General features: G+C 39.4%; 1 protein-coding gene across 7 annotated transcripts in view; it reads right to left on the bottom strand.

The window, feature by feature from the left end:
* The window catches only part of CSTF2 (cleavage stimulation factor subunit 2), a 31,766-nt gene that overhangs the window by 4,823 nt on the left and 410 nt on the right, over positions 1-26,533 (bottom strand). For 2 of the 7 annotated variants that reach the window (XM_044937379.2, XM_006059216.4), the window contains exons 2-13: positions 25,517-25,595; positions 24,801-24,970; positions 23,982-24,118; positions 23,097-23,216; positions 22,866-23,003; positions 18,673-18,796; positions 12,746-12,811; positions 10,277-10,339; positions 7,400-7,459; positions 6,627-6,768; positions 5,672-5,847; positions 5,109-5,386 (exon numbers count right to left, since the gene is read on the bottom strand). In XM_044937379.2, coding sequence (XP_044793314.1) covers positions 5,109-5,386; positions 5,672-5,847; positions 6,627-6,768; positions 7,400-7,459; positions 10,277-10,339; positions 12,746-12,811; positions 18,673-18,796; positions 22,866-23,003; positions 23,097-23,216; positions 23,982-24,118; positions 24,801-24,970; positions 25,517-25,595 — 1,553 coding nt within the window. The remainder of the gene's footprint in view (positions 1-5,108; positions 5,387-5,671; positions 5,848-6,626; positions 6,769-7,399; positions 7,460-10,276; positions 10,340-12,745; positions 12,812-18,672; positions 18,797-22,865; positions 23,004-23,096; positions 23,217-23,981; positions 24,119-24,800; positions 24,971-25,516; positions 25,596-26,533) is intronic. The other 5 variants (XM_044937376.2, XM_044937377.2, XM_044937378.2 and 2 more) reach the window with 5 other exon arrangements.

Here is a 26,533-nt window from a genome sequence, read left to right as displayed (position 1 = left end):
ACACTGTTTCCACTGTTTCCCCATTTATTTGCCATGAAGTGATGGCAGTGGATGCCATGATCTTAGTTTTTTTAATGTTGAGTTTTAAGCCAGCTTTTTCACTTTCCTCTTTCAACCTCATCAAGAGGCTCTTTAGTTCCTTTTCACTTTCTGCCATTAGAGTGGTATCAGCTACATATCTGAGGTTACTGATATTTCTCCTGGCAATCTTGATTCCAGCTTGTGCTTCATCAAGCCTGGCATTTTGCATGATATACCCTGCATAAATGGTTGTCTGAGGAGGTCATACAAATAGCTGTGAAAAGAAGAGGAGCGAAAAGCAAAGAAGAAAAGGATAGATATAAGCATCTGAATGGAGAAGGCAATGGATGCAGAGTTCCAAAGAATAGCAAGGAGAGATAAGAAAGCCTTCCTCAGCAATCAATGCAAAGAAACAGAGGAAAACAACAGAATGGGAAAGACTAGAGATCTCTTCAAGAAAATTAGAGATACCAAGGGAACATTTCATGCAAAGATGGGCTCAATAAAGGACAGAAATGGTATGGACCTAACAGAAACAGAAGATATTAAGAAGAGGTGGCAAGAATACACAGAAGAACTGTACAAAAAAGAGCTTCATGACCCAGATAATCACAATGGTGTGATCACTCACCTAGAGTCAGACATCCTGGAATGTGAAGTCAAGTGGGCCTTAGAAAGCATCACTACGAACAAAGCTAGTGGAGGTGATGGAATTCCAGTTGAGCTATTTCAAATCCTGAAAGATGATGCTGTGAAAGTGCTGCACTCAATATGACAGCAAATTTGGAAAACTCAGCAGTGGCCACAGGACTGGAAAAGGTCAGTTTTCATTCCAATCCCAAAGAAAGGCAATGCCAAAGAATGCTCAAACTACCACACAATTGCACTCATCTCACACACTAGTAAGGTAATGCTCAAAATTCTCCAAGCCAGGCTTCAGCAATATGTGAACCGTGAACTTCCAGATGTTCAAGCTGGTTTTAGGAAAGGCAGAGGAACCAGAGATCAAATTGCCAACATCCGCTGGATCATGGAAAAAGCAAGAGAGTTCCAGAAAAGCATCTATTTCTGCTTTATTGACTATGTCAAAGCCTTTGACTGTGTGGATCACTATAAACTGTGGAAAATTCTGAAAGAGATGGGAATACCAGACCACTTGACCTGCCTCTTGAGAAATTTGTATGCAGGTCAGGAAGCAACGGTTAGAACTGGACATGAAACAACAGACTGGTTCCAAATAGGAAAAGGAGTATGTCAAGGCTGTATATTGTCACCCTGCTTATTTAACTTATATGAGAAACGCTGGGCTGGAAGAAGCACAGGCTGGAATCAAGATTGCCGGGAGAAATATCAATAACCTCAGATATGCAGATGACACCACCCTTATTGCAGAAAGTGAAGAGGAACTAAAAAGCCTCTTGATGAAAGTGAAAGAGGAGAGCGAAAAAGTTGGCTTAAAGCTTAACATTCAGAAAACGAAGATCATGGCATCTGATCCCATCACTTTATGGCAGATAGATGGGGAAACAGTGTCAGACTTTATTTTGGGGGGCTCCAAAATCACTACAGATGGTGACTGCAGCCATGAAATTAAAAGACGCTTACTCCTTGGAAGGAAAGTTATGACCAACCTAGATAGCATATTGAAAAGCAGAGACATTACTTTGTCAACAAAGTCTGTCTAGTCAAGGCTATGGTTTTTCTTGTGGTCATGTATGGATGTGAGAGTTGGACTGTGAAGAAAGCTGAGCACCAAAGAATTGATGCTTTTGAACTGCAGTGTTGTAGAAGACTCTTGAGAGTCCCTTGGACTACAAGGAGATCTAACCAGTCCATCCTAAAGAGATCAGTCCTGGGTGTTCATTGGAAGGACTGATGCTGAAGCTGAAGCTCCAATACTTTGGCCACCTCATGTGAAGAGTTGACTCATTGGAAAAGACTCTGATGTTGGGAGGGATTGGGGGCAGGAGGAGAAGGGGTTGACAGAGGATGAGATGGCTGGATGGCATCACCGACTCGATGGATGTGAGTCTGAGTGAACTCTGGGAGTTGGTGATGGACAGGGAGGCCTGGCGTGCTGTGATTCATGGGGTCGCAAAGAGTCGGACATGACTGAGTGACTGAACTGAACTGAACCCTGCATATAAGTTAGATAAGCAGGGTGACAATAAACAGCTTTGACATACTCCTTTCCCAATTTGGAATGAGTTTGTTGTTCCATGTCTGGTTCCAACTATTGTTTCTTGTTCTGCATACAGGTTTCTCAGGGGACAGGTAAGGTGGTCTGGTATTCCCACCTCTAAGAATTTTCCAGTTTGTTGTCATCCACAGAGTCAAAGGCTTTAGCATAGTCAATGTAGCAAAAGTACATTTTTTTTTCAATTCCCTTGCTTTTTCTATAATCCAATGGATGTTGGCAATTTGATCTCTGCTCTTATTAAACACAAATTGTTAATAAACATGTTACCTGCTTCCCCAGCAGATGAAAAGCAGCAAAAAAATAAAAGCACAAAAGAAATATGGATAAACCATTAGGAGCAGATATAATAGCACTGTGAAGAACCAGGTGACAGTCTGACAGTGAAGGACACCAGAAAGCAAAGCAGGAAATAACTATGATTTCTATTATAGCATATATAAAAATGAGTGGGTACATTTAATGATGACCTTGAGTAATCAAAAATGATCAAAATCATTTTTTGCATCCTGTTTAAGAAAAGAAGAAAGCATAGTATATTTTATAAATGATTTTTCATTAAAATAGTTTAAAAACTTGGTTGAATAATTCTATTATCTGGAATATTCATTTGCATGCATTAACTCAGTTCCCAAAGACACTAGAGACATGAAGCATTATAACAGCTTTGTACAGATTGCTAACATACTATCACTTTCAGTTCTTTATCAATACTGAATCCAGAGACCAGTCTGAACCTTAATGATCTGTTATGGACCTGAAATATCTATGAGAATAACATTTTTGAGGCTTCAGTCAATACTAATTTGAGGTACTGCAATGTGATCTAACCATTTAATAATGGCCATTTAAAGTTTCTAGAAGAACCTGTTCTAGGCAGACAAGTAATAATACAGGTGAGCATGAATCTAGGTTTACTAAGACAGTCCCAGTTTATGCTTTTACCTCACAGTAATTACTGACAGCACCCTCAAATGTATCTCTGTATAGACAATAAGTTATATAATTACCCTAGTAATAAGAAGCCTTTATCAACAAGTTTCCAACTAGGTGGACAGAAGTTAATTTCAAAATTTGATTTAAAATTATGAATTAAGGATATACTATTAGGTTAAAAAAAACAAGGTGCAGAACAGTGAAAGGAGGAAAAAACAAGAATACATGTATATTCATATTTGCAAAAATAGTATGTATTCTGATTTGCTAGAAAGATACACTATAATAAAATGTGGTTATCTACAAGAGATGGGAGTCACAGGGAGACAGGTATAAGGAGGAAGGGAGGTTCTTACTGTCTATTTTTTATACATGAGTGAATGTATTTTATATTATTTGTTTATAAAACACATTTTTAAAAGTTTGAAGATAAAATTTTTTCTCTACCTCAAATCTAATTGGCTTTACAAAATCTACTAATGAAAACTATGACAAATTTAACATTGCAGAGTAACAAGTCCAAGTACTAGAAGATAAAGGACCAAGGAATTATTGACAAACGGTCTTCCAACCATTATTTTTGACATCCTTCTCAAAAGACTTCTCAATAGAATTATATAAGGACATCATGCAATTATTTGTTATTTATCTCTCCACTAGAATGCAAGCTCTACAGGAGCAGGACTTTATTTTGCTCACCTTGCTCTATCCCCACTACCTATAGCTCTGTCTGATATACCGTAAGTGCTCAACAAATATTTGTTGAACAACTGAATGAAAGCATTAAAAACCCATTTTAAGTATGAAGCTTACTGACCACAGAGGGCACAATAAAAATCAAGCCCCAGAACACATTTTTAAAAAAAGTACAATTAGAAAAACAGTAACCAAGTTTTTTCCTACACATACCAGAAAACAACATATTCACATTTCATATTAAAGAGGAGGGACAGATACACATATACACAATATACAATGTGCAGGTAACAGAGACATAGTAGTACAGTAGGAAACAACATAGGTTCTATTCCTTGCTCTACCACTTTTTAGTTTTGTGAATTTGGATAAGTCACCTGAATTCTTGGGTCTCGGTTTCTAAACCTATAAAATGAGAGAACTGAATGTCTGACATGTCCCATTCCACTCGGACCATACAATTCTCTCATACACACGTACACATGCATGCCTGAGAGGGAATAAGGCACAGAAACATATGGGAGAGAAAAGAGAAACACAAGTACATAGAGGAAGGAGGAAGTCACACTGAAGAAATATGAAGGTGGAAGAGCTAGAGGCAAACAAAAGTATTAGCAGAAAAAAACCAAAACAAAATAAGCAAACAAACTCACGGAGAAGATACATGCATACTACCTGCAGGGTAAAAAGGATGGAGATGACAACATATAGATAATCATAGCCCATCATAACACATAGCTGGAGAAAGCCAAATAAAGAGAAAGAAGAGAAAATTCAGTTGCACAGCTTTTAAGGTGAGCATTAGTAAACTGCCGTTCATACTCCACTGTTCACTTTAGGCTATGTGATGAAAGTAAAGTAAAACAGATTTCTGCAAACCTAAGATTAGCTAAATGACCACTAACTAATAGCTCTTCATATGCTTGAATGCAGTAGTTCTTAGGGCTATACATTAGAATCATTTGGGGGAGGCTTTTCAAATTATCCATGCCTAGATTCTACTAATGTACATGCTGTCCCTTAAAATCAGGGGCTCTGTTCTGAATGGAATTTGAAATTGTGGGACAAGGTTACACTTAGGGACTATACTCCTGGCAGTGAGAAAACCACCACAACCTAAGGAACAGAGAAACAAAAGGAAGGGAGATCCTAATCTTCCCCAAGAAGCTCAGAAACCAGAAAGCAGTAATAATCAGCCTCAATAACCAATTCCTGAATAGATCAAGACTTCACATGGAAGTGAGAGTACTACACATACCTGTCTGGATCCCTGGGGTCCAACGGCCCCCATGTTAATTGGACTGGGACCTTGGATTCCACTAGGCATAGGGCCTCTTGGGCCTGGCACTGGGCCCCTTGTATCCATGCTTCTGGCCTCCATTCCTCTGACTTCCATTGCACGAGCCTCCATAGCACGGGCCTCCATAGCGCGGGCCTCCATTGCACGGGCCTCCATTGCACGGGCTTCTAATCCTCTAGCATCTAATCCTCTAGCCTCCATGGCTCGTGCATCTATGCCTCGGGGATCTCTTCCACCTATAAAAAAAAAGTTGAAAGAAAACTATTCGGTAGCTACCCACATTTACTGCAAGAAGAACCAATAATCAAAGAAAGACAGAAATCTATTTTCTCCAGTCACATGTCCCCCAGCTACATGAGATTGCTTTCTCCTTCTCAATTTCTCAAATTTGCAGATAAACTTGAAAAATGTTTGCCAACTCTACTGCCCCAGCATTCTGTATCCCAGATTGGAGCCTAAGACAGAGCATTCATCATGAGTCCACAACTACCAGTCAGCTTTGTGATATGGTTTCCCCTCACCTCTGCCATCCAAGGGTGGACCCCTCTGATCTATCATGGGTCCTCTTGGCTCTGCCATTAGAGGTCTGGGCTCAGTTAATGGCCCTCCCCTCATCTCATGTGGGGGTGGACCACGGCTGTCATGGCCAGGGACATGGTGCATGGGCGGACCCTGATGAGGTGGTCCCAGGTAACCTCTAGAGATGGAGAAAAAAATGTTATATTTTAAAAGAGAACAAAACAACATGAAAAGTGTCAACCAGAAGATCAGTATGTAAAAATTAGATAAAGAACTGATACAAACATCAGTTTTCAAATTCTAAGAGAATAACACAAAACAGGTCAAAGACAAACTATAGAGATGTAAACCCATGTATTTCAGAATTTCATATTTGGTCAGGGAACACATATTAAGGAGGAATTAATGGATATCCATTATATATAATGAATACACAGTATGGTGCTTAAGAACATGGGTTACTGTATAGATTCAAATATGGGCTTTATCACGTATTAGTTGTGTGATCTTCAGCACATTTGCTTAACTTCTTGATGCCTTGGTTTCTTCATCTGTAACATGGGACTGATATTAGTATCAACCTCAGGGTTAGTATCAACAACAGGGTTGTTGTGAAGATTTAATGAAATAATCTCAATAAAGTATTCAAAGCAGATTCAGAGGCATAAACCCCATTAATATCCATTATTATTATTATTGCAATTATTAGTAGTTTTTCCCCAGTCCGATATGTCTGCTAGAATTTCTAATTCCTGAGGATGAAGTAGCAACAGTTAGTTCAAAATGACATACTTCAACTACAGATTCTGCCCAGCAAGTGCTTCATTTTGGACAGTGGTCATGAATATTTATCTTTTGAAATAGGCAAACAGGCACAAATGGTAAAAGAAGACTTTGGTCTCAAAGCAAGGGAAAATTCTAATTCCTCCAATCTTTTTCTTCTGTGTCAGGGCTTACCTAGGTTCTACCTCTCCAGTTACAGAAAGTAAAGTGCCTCCGCGTGGGTCATTTGGAGCATCTCCCAATAGACCTCGAGGCGTTGGGACGTTGGCAGGCAAGGGCCCACGCTGCATAGCTGCTCTGGGGTCTTGCATTGGCACTGACAGGGAAACAAACGGGGAGTTACTGCTGTGAAGCACACATACAGCAACAAGGAATGACTCTACCACTGACAATGTAGTTCAGACACTGTAGAGTGGATGAAATCTCACCACAGCAGAGTCCTCTTGCAGCTCAAGAACAGAAGCAGGGTATAGGCAGAATCTGTGCCAGGTCAGAGGTATGGATGGAATTATATAAAGAACAAACTGGGGAGCAACCTGCCAAGGCCTAGCACTACAATCTGAAGAAGAAACTTGGGCCCTTGGTTTTGCTTAGACTCAATCTTAGTTCAAGGACCAGAGCCACAAAAGAGTTAGGGTCTTGGCATATGTGAACACTGCCATGGCTCTGTGAGAACCGGCTATCTCCTTACAGACTGCTATTCCATCCAAGCCTCCTGACACCAGTAGGGAGGGAGTACAGCCTCAGACAGATGCCCATATCCTCCATGTTCTCTGCCCTGTGTGAAGACATCAATCTTAGGCCTGTGGCCCCAAGAGGAGAAAACAACCCCAAACGCTACCCTTTAGGGTTCCGAACGTGAGGATGACCGTCGAGCAGTCCTTATCCTCTCAATGTCCCACCCTGAACATCACAAGCAAAAGGAAACCCGCAGATACAATGGGTACCTTGAACTCGCTCAATTGATGCAGGCCCGGTGGGTCCCACGGGCGAGTGCTGTACAGTTCCTAAGTGAGCAGTAAGTTCAAAAGGAGAAAGAGCAGACACTTAAAATAGCTTGCATACACACATGCAGAAGCATACAGACACTGGAGATTTATACATAGTATCAGTTAAAAAGCTAAGAGGTCATTAGCTTGCCTTGGGCTACAAAATCTTCCTAAATTATATGATCTGAAACTGTCCTGCTTTGATGAGATTGCTTCCTAAGGTAAAACCTGTGGGCCACTGATTTTATCTGGGCAGGAATAACCAGCCACTTGTAATTTTCACCTCTGCTACTAGGATTCCCCTTAAATCTTATGCTACTATGACAAAAAGAAACAAAATATAAAACCGATGCTACTGAATCTCTAGTTAGGCAAAGAAGGCAAACATATTTTCATAAACAAAAAATGGAAGAAATTGCAGTGAATCTGGAAAGCAAGATTTATTCTGGAAAAGTCCATAACAAAAGTGGGACAGTATTACTTCTGTCATACTTTAAGGCACAAAAATTTCTGCTATCAAATGGGGAAATACAGTGAATGAACTTTAGATCAAGAAAGAGAATATCACTCCTCAAGAAGTACTCAGCCACTGTAAGTTTTCGATAAACAAACACCACAACATAATTAAAGACTAATAAGATGACAAGGGCACCAATGTAAGGCAGCAGAAGGCAAGAAGTCTCAAACATCTCACTGTCTCTTTTCACCTTTACAAATGTTCAAAAGAAGTAGGGATTGCAGGAAAAGAATGACAAACTGGGTACAAATGAAAGATTCTTGCTGCTTCTGCTGGGTACTAAAGGAAAACTAGGAAGGAAAGTCTCATTTTATCTCTTCATGAATACATCCTTGATATACCTTCAAAACTCAACTCATTTCCCTGTGTTAACTTTTGACCAGAAAGGTGAAGATAACTACATCAAGAGGGAAGATGTCTTATGGAAGTATGTATTAAACAAAGTTTGGTTTATTCATGGCTGGGGGAGAGGCCAAGGTATGACTGAAACTCTAATTCCTTCTTTCTAAATATTCAAAGCAGAAATACTTTGTGACACATACTAGTGATAGTGGCCGAGCTGGGTAGGGCACAACAGCACAAAAGCATGGGCTGCTCAGATGAGGTATTTGGACGAAAGCTTGTTCCACTGTCAACAGCCTGACAAGGTTATGCGTTGTCACTTCAGCCACCCATATCAGTATATAAACCACAGACAAGGAGTACAGTGCATAGACTTTTATCTTAGTATTTTGCTTAAAAAAAAAAAAAAAAAAAAAAGGTTTGGGGAAATTCCCTGGCAGTCCAGTGGTTAGGACTCAGTGCTTTTACTGAAGTGGCCTTGGTTCAATCCCTGGTTGGGGAATTAAGGTCCCCCAAACCATGGGGCATAGCTTAAAAAAAAAATTAAAAAATAATTCAAAAATGGGTCTTACTTATAGACCACAGGCTAATAATTAATTTAAGCTTCCCTATACTTATCCAAAGCAGTTCTTTCTAATCACAAGGACACAATGAACAGGAGTATGTGCTTAGTCACTCAGTTGTGTCCAACTCTTTGCGACCCCATGGACTGCAGCCCGCCAGGCTCTTCAGTCCATGGAATTTCCCAGGCAAAGAATACTGGAGTGGGTTGTCATTTCCTCCTCCAGGGGATCTTTCTGACCCAGGAATTGAACTCAGCTCTCTCTCTCGCATTGTAGGCAGATTCTTTACCATCTGAGCCACCAGGGAAGCCCATGAATTAGAACAGAATACATTAAAAAGCATTTTTGGAAGTTAATAGAAGCAGTGTGGACTGACAGAGGAGAGATTTTAGAGTCAGAGACTTTGGAATCTTAGTTCTGCAACTTATTAGCTGGAAGAGAAGACGAGTGCACCAAGCCTAGTCTACATTATTCAGATACCAGTATTTACTTACCTTGTCCCCTTGAAACGGTAACTTAGAACTCTGAGCTTCCGGCTCTTCACCTGAAAACTGAAGTGCTGCCACCCCCACCTAACTCGCAAGGCCGTTTATGAAAACTAAAGTGTGTGGCCTATAGGATGCACTCAGTTTTACTGTTAGTTCCTTCTGTATTTTTTTTTTCTCTTCCCGATATTGGTTTCAAACACATCACTGCATTCTCTTTCTTCAAACTTCAGTAACAGAGAGAAAATACGTGGTGATTTTGGAGTGGCTGTCGCTGTGGTGGTATCCAGTGTTACTACCACAGTATAACATACACTTACCAAGCAGGCATCACAGACCTTTGATTCCCACTCCCCCCCACCCACTTTTCTCTGGGGTTTAAATTTAGTCTTCCACATATCTAGCCACATGTTACATGCTCATTACTAAAATTCCTTACTCAGATCTCCACAGAGGGAGAGAGAATATGTGAATAGAAGCATTAAACTTCCCAGAAGCTAACACAATATTGTAAATTAACTATACTTCAATAAAAAATAAAAACATAAAAAAAAGCATTAAACTACCAGGAAAATGTGATATAAGTTAAATAGAAACAAAGGATTCATTTGCTTCATCATTAATTCTTGTAGAGTTGGGCTCTAAATCACTGGACAGTGCTGTCCAACAGAATTTTCTGCAATGATAGGAACGTTTTATATCTGCAATATCCAGTATGGTATCCTAGCCATATGCAGCTCCTGAGCACTTAGAATGCAGCTAGTGTACATGAGGAACTGAGTTTTAGATTTTACCTAATTTCCATTTAATTCAGTTTAATTAATTTCATATTTGAATAGCCACGTGTGGTTTCTGGCTGCCATATCAGTGCAGATATAGAACATTTCCAAGTCTAGTCCACATTAATTGGATATTAGTATTTATTTACCTTGTCCCCGCTCCATGGACACTGGTCCACTTCCTGGCATTCCAACCTGGGCTTGCATTCCTCCTAGAAGATAAAGGGCACGAAAGAAAAACATAAAGACAGTAGGGTAAAAATTTGGACAGTGGCTGAGTTAACAAATTTCCTCTTTCTGCCCCACAAGCAGAAACCTACAAAGGAGGATCATTAACTACCACTAAACAATGGATTTATACAAAAGATGGAGTTTGTTAGTGTACTTAAGCTTCAGTGACAGAAAAGTGAGTTATGTGAGATTAAGTAAGATTAAGTGAGTTAAGATTAAGATTCTTAATCTCACTCATTACCAAAACCTTGGCAGGGGGTTCTGTAATACAACATAATGGCACATACTTCCTCCCACAAGACGTAGTACTGTTCCCAGGGTACTTTGTATTATAAATCTGTGAGTATACTGTTTCAGTGGTGACAAAGATTTGCGGGGGCACAGCGGGCATTTTATGAGAAGCCAATAGGTATACTATTAATAGATGTCCTGTAAGTGTGAGACAGTTCTATCAAATCGAGAATTACTCTATCTTGCAAAACTTTCACGTCTTGCTGAATATTCACATAAATGAAAATCTTTTTACAACCATCTGAACTTAGAACTTGTCTGATTTATTTGTAAGCAAAGAGCTTCTTTGCCCTGTTTCTACATCAACACATACACATACTGAATTATCCAAAAACGCAATTACTGAAGTATTATGGGTATTGTCTCTTGTTAATAACTTTACCAAGAGTTTTCATTTTCACCATTCAGAAAATCACATCATCAGTGTCAATGGTCCTTGTGCTATCTGAATTGCCAAAACATACCTGGATCTGTCTTTTACAGTATAGGTGCAAGCATCTGTTAATTTTTGTTTTCCAGTGAACTTGTCCTTAAATACTTGCATATTTATAATATTTTTTTATTATAAGTTAATTTCCTTTTACTTCCCCCTTATATTATAGTTAGGGTAACTATACTGAATTTTCTTGGAAACCATGTTAAGTATGTTATGTCATCTGCACATTTCATTTTAGGATATTAAAGCATCAGATAAGAAAAAGATAAGAGCTAGTAAAGTAATGCTCAAAATTCTCCAAGCCAGGCTTCAGCAATACGTGAACCGTGAACTTTCAGATGTTCAAGCTGGTTTTAGAAAAGGCAGAGGAACCAGAGATCAAATTGCCAACATCTGCTGGATGATACAAAAAGCAAACGAGTTCCAGAAAACCATCTATTTTTGCTTTATTGACTATGTCAAAGCCTTTGACTGTGTGGATCACAATAAACTGTGGAAAATTCTGAAAGAGATGGGAATACCAGACCACTTGACCTGCCTCTTGAGAAATTTGTATGCAGGTCAGGAAGCAACGGTTAGAACTGGACATGGAACAACAGACTGGTTCCAAATAGGAAAAGGAGTACGTCAAGGCTGTATATTGTTACCCTGCTTATTTAACTTATATGCAGAGTACATCATGAGAAACGCTGGGCTGGAAGAAGCACAGGCTGGAATCAAGATTGCCAGGAAAAATATCAATAACCTCAGATATGCAGATGACACCACCCTTATGGCAGAAAGTGAAGAGGAACTAAAAAGCCTCTTGATGAAAGTGAAAGTGGAGAGTGAAAAACTTGGCTTAAAGCTCAACATTCAGAAAACGAAGATCATGGCATCTGGTCCCATTACTTCATGGGAAATAGATGGGGAAACAGTAGAAACAGTGTCAGACTTTATTTCTTTGGTCTCCAAAATCACTGCAGATGGTGACTGCAGCCATGAAATTAAAAGATGCTTACTCCTTGGAAGGAAAGTTATGAACAACCTAGACAGCATATTGAAAAGCAGAGACATTACTTTGCCAACAAAGGTCCGTCTAGTCAAGGCTATGGTTTTTCCTGTGGTCATGTATGGATGTGAGAGTTGGACTGTGAAGAAGGCTGAGCGCTGAAGCATTGATGCTTTTGAACTGTGGTGTTGGAGAAGACTCTTGAGAGTCCCTTGGACTGCAAGGAGATCCAACCAGTCCATTCTGAAGGAGATCAGCCCTGGGATTTCTTTGGAAGGAATGATGCTAAAGCTGAAACTCCAGTACTTTGGCCACCTCATGCGAAGAATTGACTCATTGGAAAACACTCTGATGCTGGGAGGGATTGGGGGCAGGAGCAGAAGGGGACGACAGAGGATGAGATGGCTGGATGGTATCACCGACTTGATAGACGTGAGTCTGAGTGAACTCCGGGAGTTGGTGATGGACAGGGAGGCCTGGCGTGCTGTTATTCATGGGGTCACAAAGAGTCAGACACGACTGAGCGACTGAACTGAACTGAACTGAACTGAAAGCATCAGTGTAAGATATCTGTTACAAAAAGGAGTCACTGGGTCTAATAGTGTTGAGAATGACAGGTCTACTCTAACCAGCAGGGGTATGATTGCTATACAAAGACTAAACATATACCATAAATACTTGTCTGGTTCTTCCCACACAGCAGTAATTTTCTTTTCCTCAAAACAGTAATATTTGCTGCAAAAGGGGAGAAAAGACAGGCTGAACTATTTGCAGTTCTTTAATACTTATCTAAAATACCCAAGTACATGTCACATTCTCTTATCCCATTTAACATGTCAGGCACCAAAGAGCCATAAATTGAGAACCTGAATCTGTGCTAGCCCTAAAAATGTTACTAAGTAATTGTCATTTTAGACAACTGATTTGATAAAATTAATATAGCCTCCAGGCTTGCTCATCTGTACAGGGAATGAGTATCTTCTCAGAACATGGTCCCCAGATGAGCAGCATCAGCATCACCAGGAATGTGTCAGAACTGCAAAGCCCAGAGCCCTACCTCAGACCTGCTGAATTAGAAAGTCTGGGTGTGGAGACCAGTAATCTGTGTTTTAATAAGCCCTTCTGGTGAAGCTAATGCACATTAACATCTGAGGTCTAAATGATTTCAAAGTTCTCTTTTAGCTATAACATGCTATGATTTATTCAGACCACTCACCAAAACAATACAAAGATGTAGGATCTGAGGTAAGCAGTAGCAGAAGGCATCATGGGCCTAATTTCTCATTACACTATTACATAACGGCACCTTTATTTGTACGGGCTAGCTTCCCTGAAGTGGAATTGGTGGGTTAAAGTGTACATGAATTTTTAATGTGAGACTATTAAAAGGATGAAAAACTTCACATTTCCACTAGCAATGTATAGTATCACTCCCTCCACCAAGTGTCATCTCTGAAAACTTCTGCTTGTCTGCTAGGCTCAAGTATAGTGAAATCTTGTTATTTAATTTGCAATCCCCTGAAAAGAAACGAATGTTTTTGTTGCCATCTGGCTTTGCTCTTCTATGAAGTGCCTACTCATTTTCTTTGCTTACTTTTCTACTAGTTTGTTTTCCCTTCTCAGCAATTGCCAAAGAGCTTCGTACAGGGTATCCCAAAACTTGTAGTGAAGTTTTAATAACTTTAGAACTATAAATGCTACAAACTCATTAAAAAAAAAAAACTTGAAAATTCAATTACTTAAATTCCTTTTACACTTACTTTCTGTTTCTAATACTCTGCTGCTGCTGCTGCTGCTAAGTCGCTCCAATCATGTCCGACTCTGTGCAACCGCATAGATGGCAGCCCACCAGGCTCCCCCGTCCCTGGGATTCTCCAGGCAAGAACACTGGAGTGGGTTGCCATTTCCTTCTCCAATGCATGAAAGTAAAAAGTGAAAGTGAAGTCACTCAGTCATGTCCGACCCTTAGTGACCCCATGGACTGCAGCCTACCAGGCTCCTCTGTCCATGGGAGTTTCCAGGCAAGAGTACTGGAGTGGGTTGCCATTGCCTTCTCTGTCTAATACTCTAGAACTAGCAAAGTTCCTTTATTCTTTAATAAGGTGTTAAGGATATTCACTTTCCTTTAAATACTGCTTTCACTATTTCCCCACACACTTTTTAATGGAGTGTGTTACTTTTTGTTGTATTTTTGATAATTTATAAATTTCTTTTTATTTCCTCTTTAATTCAAGGACTACCAAGAATATGCTCCTTAACTCTAAAAGGTTTTTTACAGTTGCTTTTTAATTATTTATTCCTATCTTTATTGGCTTATATGGAGAAGGCAATGGCACCCCACTCCAGTACTCTTGCCTGGAAAATCCCATGGATGGAGGAGCCTGGTAGGCTGCAGTCCATGGGGTCGCTGAGGGTCAGACACGACTGAGCGACTTCACTTTCACTTTTCACTTTCATGCAATGGAGAAGGAAATGGCAACCCACTCCAGTGTTCTTGCCTGGAGAATCCCAGGGACGGGGGAGCCTGCTGGGCTGCCGTCTATGGGGTCACACAGAGTTGGACACGACTGAAGTGACTTAGCAGTAGCAGTATTGGCTTATAAGCAAGGAATGCAGCATGTAAAATCTCTACATATTAAAACTTGTTTTTATTTTTTATGGCTAAGTAGTCACTTTTTAATGGGATGAGTATATTTTCTAGTTAAAATATGTAAGGCTGTCTATGTTAAATCAAGCTTACTGGTTCCATTATTTTATTTTTCAACATCCTTACTTATGTTTTGTCTACAGATGACAATGATTTATACACTGTATGTTAACAGTTCATAACAATGTTAAGTACAGAAATGGATAGCAGACATTTTTATAGAAACTTGACACTGCTGTGACATACAAATGCATGATGTGCACTAGGCTCACTGAACAGGGTATAGACCAGCTTAGGTGTTTCTCAACTCATGTAATGAGTTGCATGTCACAAGTTGCACACTTGCCATGTGTAGTAGGACCACGTTACATACAACTTGTGATATTTTAAGGTAAGCTAGGAACCTATAACACAAGAAAATATATAAAACATGGAATCTCTTTCTTTCAGTGAAAGGTAATTTAAGTTCAACGGTAACTCTATAGGATAAGGGAAAACTGTTTGCTGAAATTTATTTAAAAATCCCTTCTTCCAGGAACATACCTAAACATAATAAAAGCCATATATGATAAACCAACAGCAAACACTATCCTGTTGATGAAAAATGATGAAAAATTGAAAGCTTTTCCCCTAAAGTCAGGAACAAGACAAGGGTGCCCACTCTCACCACTACTATTTAACATAGTTTTGGAAGTTCTGGCTTTTCTTCATCAGAGAAGAAAAAGAAATAAAAAGAATCCAGATTGGACAAGAAGAAGTAAAACTCTCACTGTTTGCAGATGACATGATCCTCTACACAGAAAACCCTAAAGACTCCACCAGAAAATTACTAGAGCTAATCAATGAATATAGTAAAGTTGCAGGATATAAAATTAATACACAGAAATCCCTTGCATTCCTATACACTAACAATGAGAAAACAGAAAGAGAAATTAAGGAAACAATCACATTCACCATTGCAATGAAAAGAATAAAATACTTAGGAATAAATCTACCTAAAGAAACAAAGGCCTATATATAGAAAACTATAAAACGCTGATGAAAGAAATCAAAGACGACACAAATAGATGGAGAAATATACCATGTTCATGGACTGGAAGAATCAATACAGTGAAAGTGAGTATACTACCCAAAGCAATCTATAGATTCAATGCAATCCCTATCGAGCTACCAACGGTATTTTTCACAGAACTAGAACAAATAATTTCAGAAGCCAAAGCAATCTTGAGAAAGAAGAATGCAACTGGAGGAATCAACCTGCCTGACTTCAGACTACACTACAAAGCTACAGTCATCAAGACAGTATGGTACTGGCACAAAGACAGAAATACAGATCAATGGAACAAACTAGAAAGCCCAGAGATAAATCCACACACCTATGGACACCTTATCTTTGACAAAGGAGGAAAAAATATACAATGGAGAAAAGACAATCTCTTTAACAAGTGATGCTGGGAAAACTGGTCAAGCACTTGTAAAAGAATGAAACTAGAACACTTTCTAACACCATACACAAAAATAATCTCAAAATGGATTAAAGATCTAAATGTAAGACCAGAAACTATAAACTCCTAGAGGAAAACATAGGCAAAACACTCTCCAACATAAATCACAGCAGGATCCTCTATGACCCATCTCCCAGAGTAATGGAAATAAAAGCAAAAATAAAACAAATGGGACCTAATTGAACTTAAAAGCTTTTGCACAACGAAGGAAACTATAAGCAAGGTGAAAAAACAGCTTTCAGAATGGTAGAAAATAATAGCAAATAATCTCAAAATTATACAAGCAGCTCCTGCTGCTCAATTCCAGAAAAATAAACGACCCAATCAAAAAATGGGTCAAAGAACTAAACAGATATTTCTCCAAAGAAGACATACAGATGGCTAACAAACACATGAAAAGATGCTCAGCATCACTCATTACCAGAGAACTGCAAATCAAAACCACAGTGAGGTACCATTTCATGCCAGTCAGAATGGCTGCTATCCAAAAGTCTACAAATAATAAATGCTGGAGAGGGTGTGGAGAAAAGGAAACCCTCTTATACTGTTGGTGGGAATGCAAACTAGTATAGCCACTATGGAGAACAGTATGGAGATTCTTGAAAAAACTGGAAATAAAACTGCCAAATGACCCAGCAATCCCACTGCTGGACATACACACCGAGGAAAGCAGAATTCAAAGAGACACGTGTACCCCAATGTTCATCACAGCACTGTTTATAATAGCCAGGACATGGAAGCAACCTAGATGTCCATTGGCAGATGAATGGATAAGAAAGCTGTGGTACATATACACAATGGAATATTACTTGGCCATCAAAAAGAATGCATTTGAATCAGTCCTAATGAGGTGGATGAAACTGGAGCCTATTATACAGAGTGAAGTAGGTCAGAAAGAAAAACACCAATACAGTATACTAATGCATATATATGGAATTTAGAAAGATGGTAACGATGACCCTATATGCGAGACAGCAAAAGAGACACAGATGTAAAGAACAGTCTTTTGGACTCTGGGAGAAGGCGAGGGTGGGATGATTTGAGAGGGTAGCATTGAAACGTGTATATTAGCATATGTGAAGTGGACTGCCAGTCCAGGTTTGATGCATGAGATGGGGTGCTCAGGGCTGGTGCACTGGGATCACCCTGGGGGATGGGATGGGGAAGGAGGTGGGAGGGGGGTTCTGGATGGGGAAGACATGTGCGCCTGTGGCTGATTCATGTCAATGTATGGCAAAAACCACTATAATACTGTAAAGTATTTAGTCTCCAATTAAAATAAATAAATAAATTAATAAAAATCCCTTTTCCCATTCCCTGTCAACTTAGATCTTTAGACTGGTTTCTTTATAAAGCAGAAAAATTTAAGTCCAAATTATCACCTATCAGTTGTGTTAGTTAATCTAACCCAGATTAGATAAAATAACAAACAAGTTTGTTGCATGCTGCTGCTGCTGCTGCTAAGTCGTTTCAGTCGTGTTCGACTCTGTGCGACCCTATAGATGGCAGCCCACCAGGCTCCCCCGTCCCTGGGATTCTCCAGGCAAGAACACTGGAGTGGGTTGCCATTTCCTTCTCCAATGCATGAAAATGAAGAGTGAAAGTGAAGTCACTCAGTCGTGTCCGACTCTTAATGACCCCATGGACTGCAGCCAGGCAAGAGTACTGGAGTGGGGTGCCATTGCCTTCTCTGAAATACAGGTCATATGTTCACACAGGTGTTTCATATGAGGAATCACTATTCCACCCATAACATTCTAAGTTACGGTTGCTGAATGATGAAAAGCTGTAAGTGTAATATTAATTCCTACATACACAATTTTAGTGAACATATTAATTTTTAAAATTCTTTTCTTCCTTTTGTTGTTGTCTCACTATGGGGTCACACAGAGTTGGACACGACTGAAGCAACTTAGCAGCACTATAGTTCATGAAATACAGTGTTATGTTTGTTAAACATAATGGTAACAACGAACATGACGAGGCATTTTGTTTTTGTTTCCCACCCCCAACCCACCCCATGTACTTTTTAACCTAACCTAACAGTCTCTGGCTCTTAGTGGGAGAATTCAGTCCATTCACATTTAGCAGAATGACTACATGAGACTTTATTCCTTCCACCTTAACTCTGTGTTTATTATTATAACTTCACAATGTCGTTTCCTTTTCTCTGTATTTGTTGATTTGGTCTAGTTCCCATTCATTCTATTTTTCTCCTCATTAACTTGGAATTTTATCATTCTTTGCCTTGCTCTCATAATCAGACATGTAAATTTGTATACAATAAATCAACTATTTCTTCCACCTAGGATATATACTGCCTAGCTATACATTAGTATCAAGATCTCATTGCCACATCATAATTTTGCTATATACTATGCCATTTGCTATAACGAAACTCTAGCAAAACACCAAAATGGCAAAGACTCTAAATGAAAACATACCTCCAGGAGCTAAGGAACCAGGGCCAGGTCCTGTTACAGTGGCTGGTATCTGACCTGGTGCTGCAACTCCAGCCTGCAGGGAAGCTTGCATCAGAGGAGGCGCACCATTGACATGCATTCCACTCTGACCAAGAGAAAAACCAGAGTATGTATATGCCTCTGTGGAGACTCAACATGCAAAGTCTTCAGATGGATACCACCAAATATTCTACCAAATACCCTTTTCCTACAGCATGTCTAATGCAACATTAGATTTATAACACTTTGAACAGAAGTTGCAATACATACAATGAGCCTGGTTACACAGAACACGACTAAGAGAGACCATATTCTAAAAGTAGAGATACACAAGTCTTGTTTGTGCAGTGAGGCCATTTTGTTCAGTGGCTCAGTTGTATCCAACTCTTTGTGACCCCATGGACTACAGCACACAAGGCTTCCCTGTCCCTCATCATTTCCCAGAGTGTGCTCAAACTCATGTCCATTGAGTCGGTGATGCCATCCAACCATCTCATCCTCTGTCATCCCTTTCTCCCGCCTCCAATCTTTCCCAGCATCAGGGTCTTTTCTAATGAGTCAGCTCTTCGCCATCAGGTGGCTAAAGTATTGGAGCTTTAGTATCAGTCCTTCCAATGAATATTCAGGATTGATTTCCTTTAGGATTGACTGGCTTGATCTTGCAGTCCAAAGGACTCTCAAGGGTCTTTTCCAGCACCACAGTTCAAAAGCATCAATTCTTTGGCACTCAGCTTTCTTTAGGGTCCAACTCTAACATCCAAACATGATTACTGGAAAACCATAACTTTGACTAGACGGACCTTTGTTGGCAAAATAATGTCTCTGCTTTTTAATATGCTGTCTAGGTTTGTCATAACTTTTCTTCCAAGGCCATATATAACACCTATTGCTGACTTCAAGACCAGGGCCTGGCAGTAAGAGGTTTTTTTTTTTTTTTTTTTAAGTGCCTTGAAACCAAGAGGAAAGAATTTAGGACTTTTTCCTTTTAAAAATGGAACTGTTGGCAGTCTATATTTTTAAGGTGAAAAAAAAATTTTTGACCATTCTTTTCTCATCACTTTTCTTAGATACAATTCTTGTTTGAGGGGAATGTAAACAACAAAACAATTTAATGCTACATTAAAGCTCCTGGAGGGAAAGGGAATGTTATGTTTTCATCTGTGTATTTCCAAGAGAACTGAGGAGTCCCTTGGAATAGAAAGAGCTCAATAAATACAGAATAAAACTAAGGTATACAAGTATTTTAAAAATCACATGGTCTCAGAGAACACACACGAAACTCTAGAACAGAAAAAAGAAAACTGTATAGTGAGGTGGTTAAGAGAAAACAGGCTATGAGGACAGATAGAACCAGGTTCAGATCCTGGATTTGCCACTTAGATTGTTATTTTTGGAGCAGTTAACCTCTCTGGATCTTAATTTATTTCCACATTTACTGAATCAGAGCATGGGTTGGTAAACTATGACCCATGGAGCCAAATTTGGCTCACTGCTTGGTTTCATAAATAAAGTTTTACCAGAACACAATCATGCACATTTGTTTGCATATTGCCTATGGTTCATTTCATACTCTAATGGCAGAGTTGGGTAATCAAGACAGATCCCATGGCCTGCAAAGCTGCCCCCAAATTTACTATCTGGCCATTTAGAAGATGTTTGCTGACCCTTACCATAAACCTTTGTATGAGTCATCCAAGTTGTTTACCTCTGCCAATCTAATAGGTGAAAAATGGTAGCTTATTGTACTTCATTCACATTTATCTTGTTGTGAAGTTGAACAGTTTTCACACATTTAATATATATCTGCATTTCTATGCTTATGAACAGTTCATGTCCATTGCATAGTTTTCTACTGGGTTACTGGCAAGTTTCTTATTAATTTATTTGAGGTCTTTTTTGTTGTTGTTGTTTATTGTGAAAAATTCCAGATATATGTTATAGAGAGAATAAAATAACCATACATCTTAGGAAACATACTCAGTTGGTTCAGTTCAGTTGCTCAGTCATGTCTGACTCTTTGCGACCCCATGGACTGCAGCATGCCAGGCTTCCCTGCCCATCACTAGCTCCTGGAGCTTGCTCAAACTCATGTCCATTGAATCGGTGATGCCATTGCACCATCTCATCCTCTGTCGTCCTCTTTTCCTCCCGCCTTCAATCTTTCCCAGCATCAGGGTCTTTTCCAATGAGTCAGTTCTTCACATCAGGTGGTCAAAATATTGGAGCCTTAGCTTCAGCATCAGTCCTTCCAATGGACATTCAGGAGTGACTTCCTTTAGGATTGACTGGTTTGATGTCCTTGCTGTCCAAGGGACTCTCAAGAGTTTTCTCTAACACCACAGTTCAAAAGCATCATTTCTTTGGCCCTCTGCTTTCTTTAGTGTCCAACTCTCACATCCATACGTGACTACTGGAAAAACCATAGCTTTGGCTAGAAGGACCTTTGTTAGGAAACTAACATCTCTGCTTTTCAAAATGCTGCCTAGGTTTGTCACAGTTTTCCTTCCAAGGTGCAAGTGTCTTTTAATTTCATGGCTGCAGTCACCATCTGCAGTGATTCTGCAGCCCAAGAAAATAAAATCCATCACTGTTTCCATTTCTTCCCCCATCTATTTGCCGTGAAGTGATGGGACCTGGATGCCATGATCTTAGTTTTTTGAACAATGAGTTTTAAGCCAGCTTTTACACTCTTCTCTTTCACTTTCATCAAGAGGTTCTTTAGTTCCTCTTTGCTTTCTACCTTAAGGATGGTGTCATCTGCGTATCTGAGGTTATTGATATTTCTCCTTGCAATCTTAATTCTAGCTTCTGCTTCATCCAGCCCAAAGAAACATATTTTATATATATATACACACACACACACACACATATACATACATATACACATACACATATACATATATGTGTATACATTTATATACACACATATATATATACAATTGAAATCTCCCATAGGTCTTTCCCAGTTGCACCCTGCATCTCCCTCTTAAGACAACCACTGAACAATTCTGATGGATGTTTTGAAGTTTTAGGTAATCAATTACATACTGAACATATTCTTTGCAACTCATTCAACATGCTTTTGGGATATGTACAGACACATACATCCCATATTTTGGAAATGCTGCTGCTGCTAAGTTGCTTCAGTCGTGTCCGACTCTGTGCAACCCCACAGACGGCAGCCCACTAGGCTCCTCTGTCCCTGGGATTCTCCAGGCAAGAACACTGGAGTGGGTTGCCATTTCCTTCTCCAGTGCATGAAAGTAAAAAGTGAAAGTGAAGTCGCTCAGTCGTGCCCAACTCTTAGCGACCCCATGGACTGCAGCCTACCAGGCTCCTCTGTCCATGGGAGTTTCCAGGCAAGAGTACTGGAGTGGGGTGCCATTGCCCATTTACTTATTTTCACTTCTGTACGGCATTATATTTTTGAGTTATCTGTGTTGATAGCATGTATCCTAGTTCACCTTAACTGCTACATGAAACTACATTCTGAAAGTTATTCATAGTGACACAATGTATTTTATTGAACTGTTACAGAGTATTTCATTAAATAAATACACTTTTCTCCATTCTTCCATTGTTATACATTTAGGATGTTTCCAATTTTTCACTATTATAAAGTGGTGAGAAATATTCTAGAACATGACTAACTTAAGTAGTCAGCCTGCAGTGCATTATGTGTATGGCAAATACTTTTTTCCAATTTGTCGTTTGTCTCCGGTATTTATTTCTTTTTCTCCATACAGGATTTTTCAGTTTTCAAATATATTGATTTTCATGGCTCCAAGGTTTTGTGTCACACTTGGAAAATTAGCTTCACTTTTTTCATCAGTAAGAATGGAGATAAGATTGCCAACATCATACAATGCTCTAAGTATTAAATGAGATAGTATCTATGGAAGAACAAAGTGCCAACCACAGTGCCATGCATGCATATACACAAAATTAGCTTATAAAAAAGGGCATAAAGCAAGGATCTTTGTTTTACAAACTTGGCACCAAATATGTCTTCATTTAGATGTCATGTACTATGCAACCTTGTTAACTGTTTTTATGCCTGGAAATTGAAATTATCATCTCTGGCTGCTGAACATTCTTCTTTCAATATACCCTTCTAAAATGAAAATGACATTCTCAAGGCAGATTTAAAAAAATGTTAAGGGATAAAGTCTTACCAAAGTCTGGGCCTGAGGTGTCTGAGGATTCTGCTGGTTCATTGACACACTGGATCCTGAGCCAGGTCCGGCACTGTGGACTGTCTGAGGGTTGCCTGCAATCAGCGTAGGGATATTTGTCTGGCGATGCAAAATTTTCTAAAAAGTGAGAAGACAAATCTATGTGCTGTCTGTTTCTTTCCTACTCATGGTTTACCTTAGCATTTCCATAAAAGAACCAGAAGCACTTACCAAGGCAATTTCTGGATCCACAATTCTCATGACTACCTGTGCTTGTAGCAAAGCATAAGCCAGTTGAGGGTTCTGAAGCAGCATGTTCCGTGCTTCTTGAGGACTATTCTGGACACAGAGCTGTGAAGATAAACAGATTCATCATAGGTTCAATACTTATTACTCAGAAATTGACAGTGATTTAGAGCTATTCTCATCTGAGAAATGTAATATGCAAGAGGCTTTTAAAGCTATTACTGGGACTTTCCTGGGGGTCTCCTGATTAAGAATCCACCTGCCAATGCAGGAAACATTGGTTCCATCCCTGGTCCAGGAAGATTCTACATGCTGCAGGGCAACTAAGCCTATGTGCCACAAGTCCTGAGCCCGCATGCTCTAAAGCCCATGCTCTGCAACATCAGAAGTTGGCACACTGCAACTAGATTAGCCCCACTTGTTGCAACTAGAAAAAGCCCGTGCAGCAATGAAGACCCAGCACAGCCATAGATAATTAATTACTTTTAAAAAAAGAAGCAATTATCAATTTTTACACAGCACAGAAAATCTTGGGCATGGCAGGCCAGAATAGGAGGAGGTATTTCAAATACCATAATACCACCATTTAGGGAAAAAAGCCACATTTTAACATCTACATATGATATCTATGGGCTACAAAAACCCAGCCAGATTGTGTAGGTGTGTCTGTGCACAAAAAATAGAAAACTCTTTGTATGAAATATATAATACACTGTGTACATGTGGAATATTGAAGGTGTAAGAAATGTTGGTTAACAGGCACATCTACTATTTGAGCTCAGGATATCATTTCCATTAACTTATCAATGACTCCTTGAAGAGTTGATATGATAAAATATGATTTAATCATAACCTAATCCCTCCTCCCACCTTCATCTGTTTCATCAGCTCAAACATCTGCTCTGGTGGAAGGCTGGCAACTGCTTTGCTAATGGACTCAGGGGCATCCTCAGGACTGATGGTCTCTCCATAAGGTGATTCAATGACAGGGGCACCAGTTCCAAGGCCTGATTGGGAAGAAGATACAAAAATGTTAAGGAGGTAAAATAAAGAGCTAAATCACTTCAGGTATCTACTTTCCAAGGCTGCTGTAAGAACTTGTTGATAACTTTAAATTTTCTGGAGCCTAGAAATCAGTGATTTGCAAATATTTTATTTCTGTGAAGTAAAGTCACAGAGTGTATTTTCTGTTCTCTGATGAAAGTTGAGACCAAGATCATACAGGTGAACAGTGTTAACCTAAATTAGGGACTAGGCATATCCATTTCCTTTCACAAGTCGTTTCAGAAGCAAAGGGTTCAAACAGAAAAAATTCTAATTTCAAAATGGAATTTCTGGATCTATTACCTTGTGAAAAAAGCCATGAGAATGCCTTGGTATCCCCACCAGTTACAGATCTGGCAACATAATTACAGGAGTGGCAAACACTAATGACAGTTAACATGACTTATGGCTTGGTAAGCCTGAAATTCATCTTCAATTGGAAATCAACTCCTTGGAGATGGAAGGGCTTAAGCCAATTTTACCTTATTTCTCAAAGACACACACACACTTCCCTAAGCACTAGGTGGGTCAAGTAAAAAGGCTGATAACCATTTCAACAGATACTAAAACATATCAGTGAGTGAGAAATCTTCATTGTTACATCTTTACTAACTCATGTTATATACAGCTTGGAAGTATACTCACTCTTCAGCTCTTCTTTGTTCTTTTCGCTGGCAGCATTGTCCACTCGAAGTGCTCTCCCACTAAATTCACGCCCATTTAGGTTTCGCATGGCACTAAGTGCTGTCTCCTGGTCTTGGTATTCACAGAAGCCATAACCTTTTGGCTTTCCTGTCTCCCTATCATAAACCAGCCTGGAGAGCAGAAGCAAGCATCAGGTGCAAATGTTACATACACACAGGGTTCCTACTACCATTACTGTTGTTTTAGTCGCTAAGTTGTGTCCAACTCTTTTGTGATCCCATGGACTGTAACCCACCATGCGATTTTTCAGACAAGAATACTGGAGTAAGTTGCTATTCTCTTCTCCAGGGGATCTTCCCAACCCAGGGATTGAACCCAAGTCTGCTGCATTGGCAGGCGGATTCTTAAGCACTGAGCCACCTGGGAAGCCCCTCCCACTACCACTGCCTTGTAATTTGGTGTACCTAAGACAGATAACCCCATTGCTGTGTCCCATTGAAACATTTTTTACACGTCTTTTTAAGTGAAAACAATATATCTTAGTAAAAATGAATGTGAATCCTATGGTATGTGAATCTCAATGAAGCTGTTACAAACTAACAAAGAAGAAGAATGCATGTGAAAACTCACCAGTAAAAATCTTACCATTATTACTAAGGGCCAAACCTGTGGTGATTCTTAAGAAACTTCCACCAAGTAGTAAAAGGGGATCTCACCTGAAACTAACAACAGGTCCAACCTCAGAAAAGATGTCCTTTAACTGCTCTTCAGTAGCCTCATAAGGAATGTTCCCCACTAAGGAAGAAAATAGATAACATATCAAAATTCTGATTTTTGTAACCTAGATCTTTAGTGACAAAGTATCTGAATATATCACTGACAATGTAATAACTGGTTCAAATACAATGTTCCTTCAATCCCAGTTTCCTGGTAGTCCCTTAGATAAGATTTTAATTTTGGCTGCTGACTTTAATTACAAGAGAAATAAAACCACTGAGACTGGACACAAAAAAGTAGGCATTCTTTAAGTATCAGTTTTCAGACTAGACTGACAAGTGTTAGATTTCCCTTAACTACGGTGAAAATAAATACTTAGGCATTGGTATTTATCTGAAGTTGTTTAAGTTTTATCATTAACTACTAAAAATGTCAATATTATAATTTTTAAAGCTGGCGCATATGTCTTTATTTTTACATATACATGCACTCAAAGGAGAATGACCATGAGTGTACTAGAGGATGTTTAAAAATTATTCTGTTGTAAAACAACTATAACAAAAAATATTGGGAACTGTTTCCTCACGTTTCTTCCAAAAGATGCTTTAAAATCACCACGCGTACTTAAAAAACAAACAAACAAACAAACAAAACCCCAACTTATTTCGGCTGGAGATTACTCAGAATAGACTTGACCCTCTTAAAAATTTCTTCAACTAGGTTTTAATCGTTCGTTCGTTCATTCATTCATTCATTCATTTACAATCTACCTTAAGACGCCAGGTAGCCACTACTAATAAACACGAACTAAAATGTAACCGGTAAAAAGCAGAGGATGAAAGCCCTTATGAGAGGGCGGGAAGTGAACACAAGGCTCTATACCCTCAGCACACAACCTGTATTCTAGGCTAGAGGGTGAGAAGTACCACAGGACATTGCCATGATCCCTCGCTTCTGGCTAATAATTGAAGCTCATGAAAAGAGAAACGCATAGAAGCTGAACGGTAGTTTTTTGC

The sequence above is a fragment of the Bubalus bubalis genome, chromosome X, assembly GCF_019923935.1.
Source record: "Bubalus bubalis isolate 160015118507 breed Murrah chromosome X, NDDB_SH_1, whole genome shotgun sequence".
NCBI classification, from domain to species: domain Eukaryota; kingdom Metazoa; phylum Chordata; class Mammalia; order Artiodactyla; family Bovidae; genus Bubalus; species Bubalus bubalis.
Note: the sequence above shows the minus strand (reverse complement) of the source record. Positions and strands in the feature narration are given on the sequence as shown.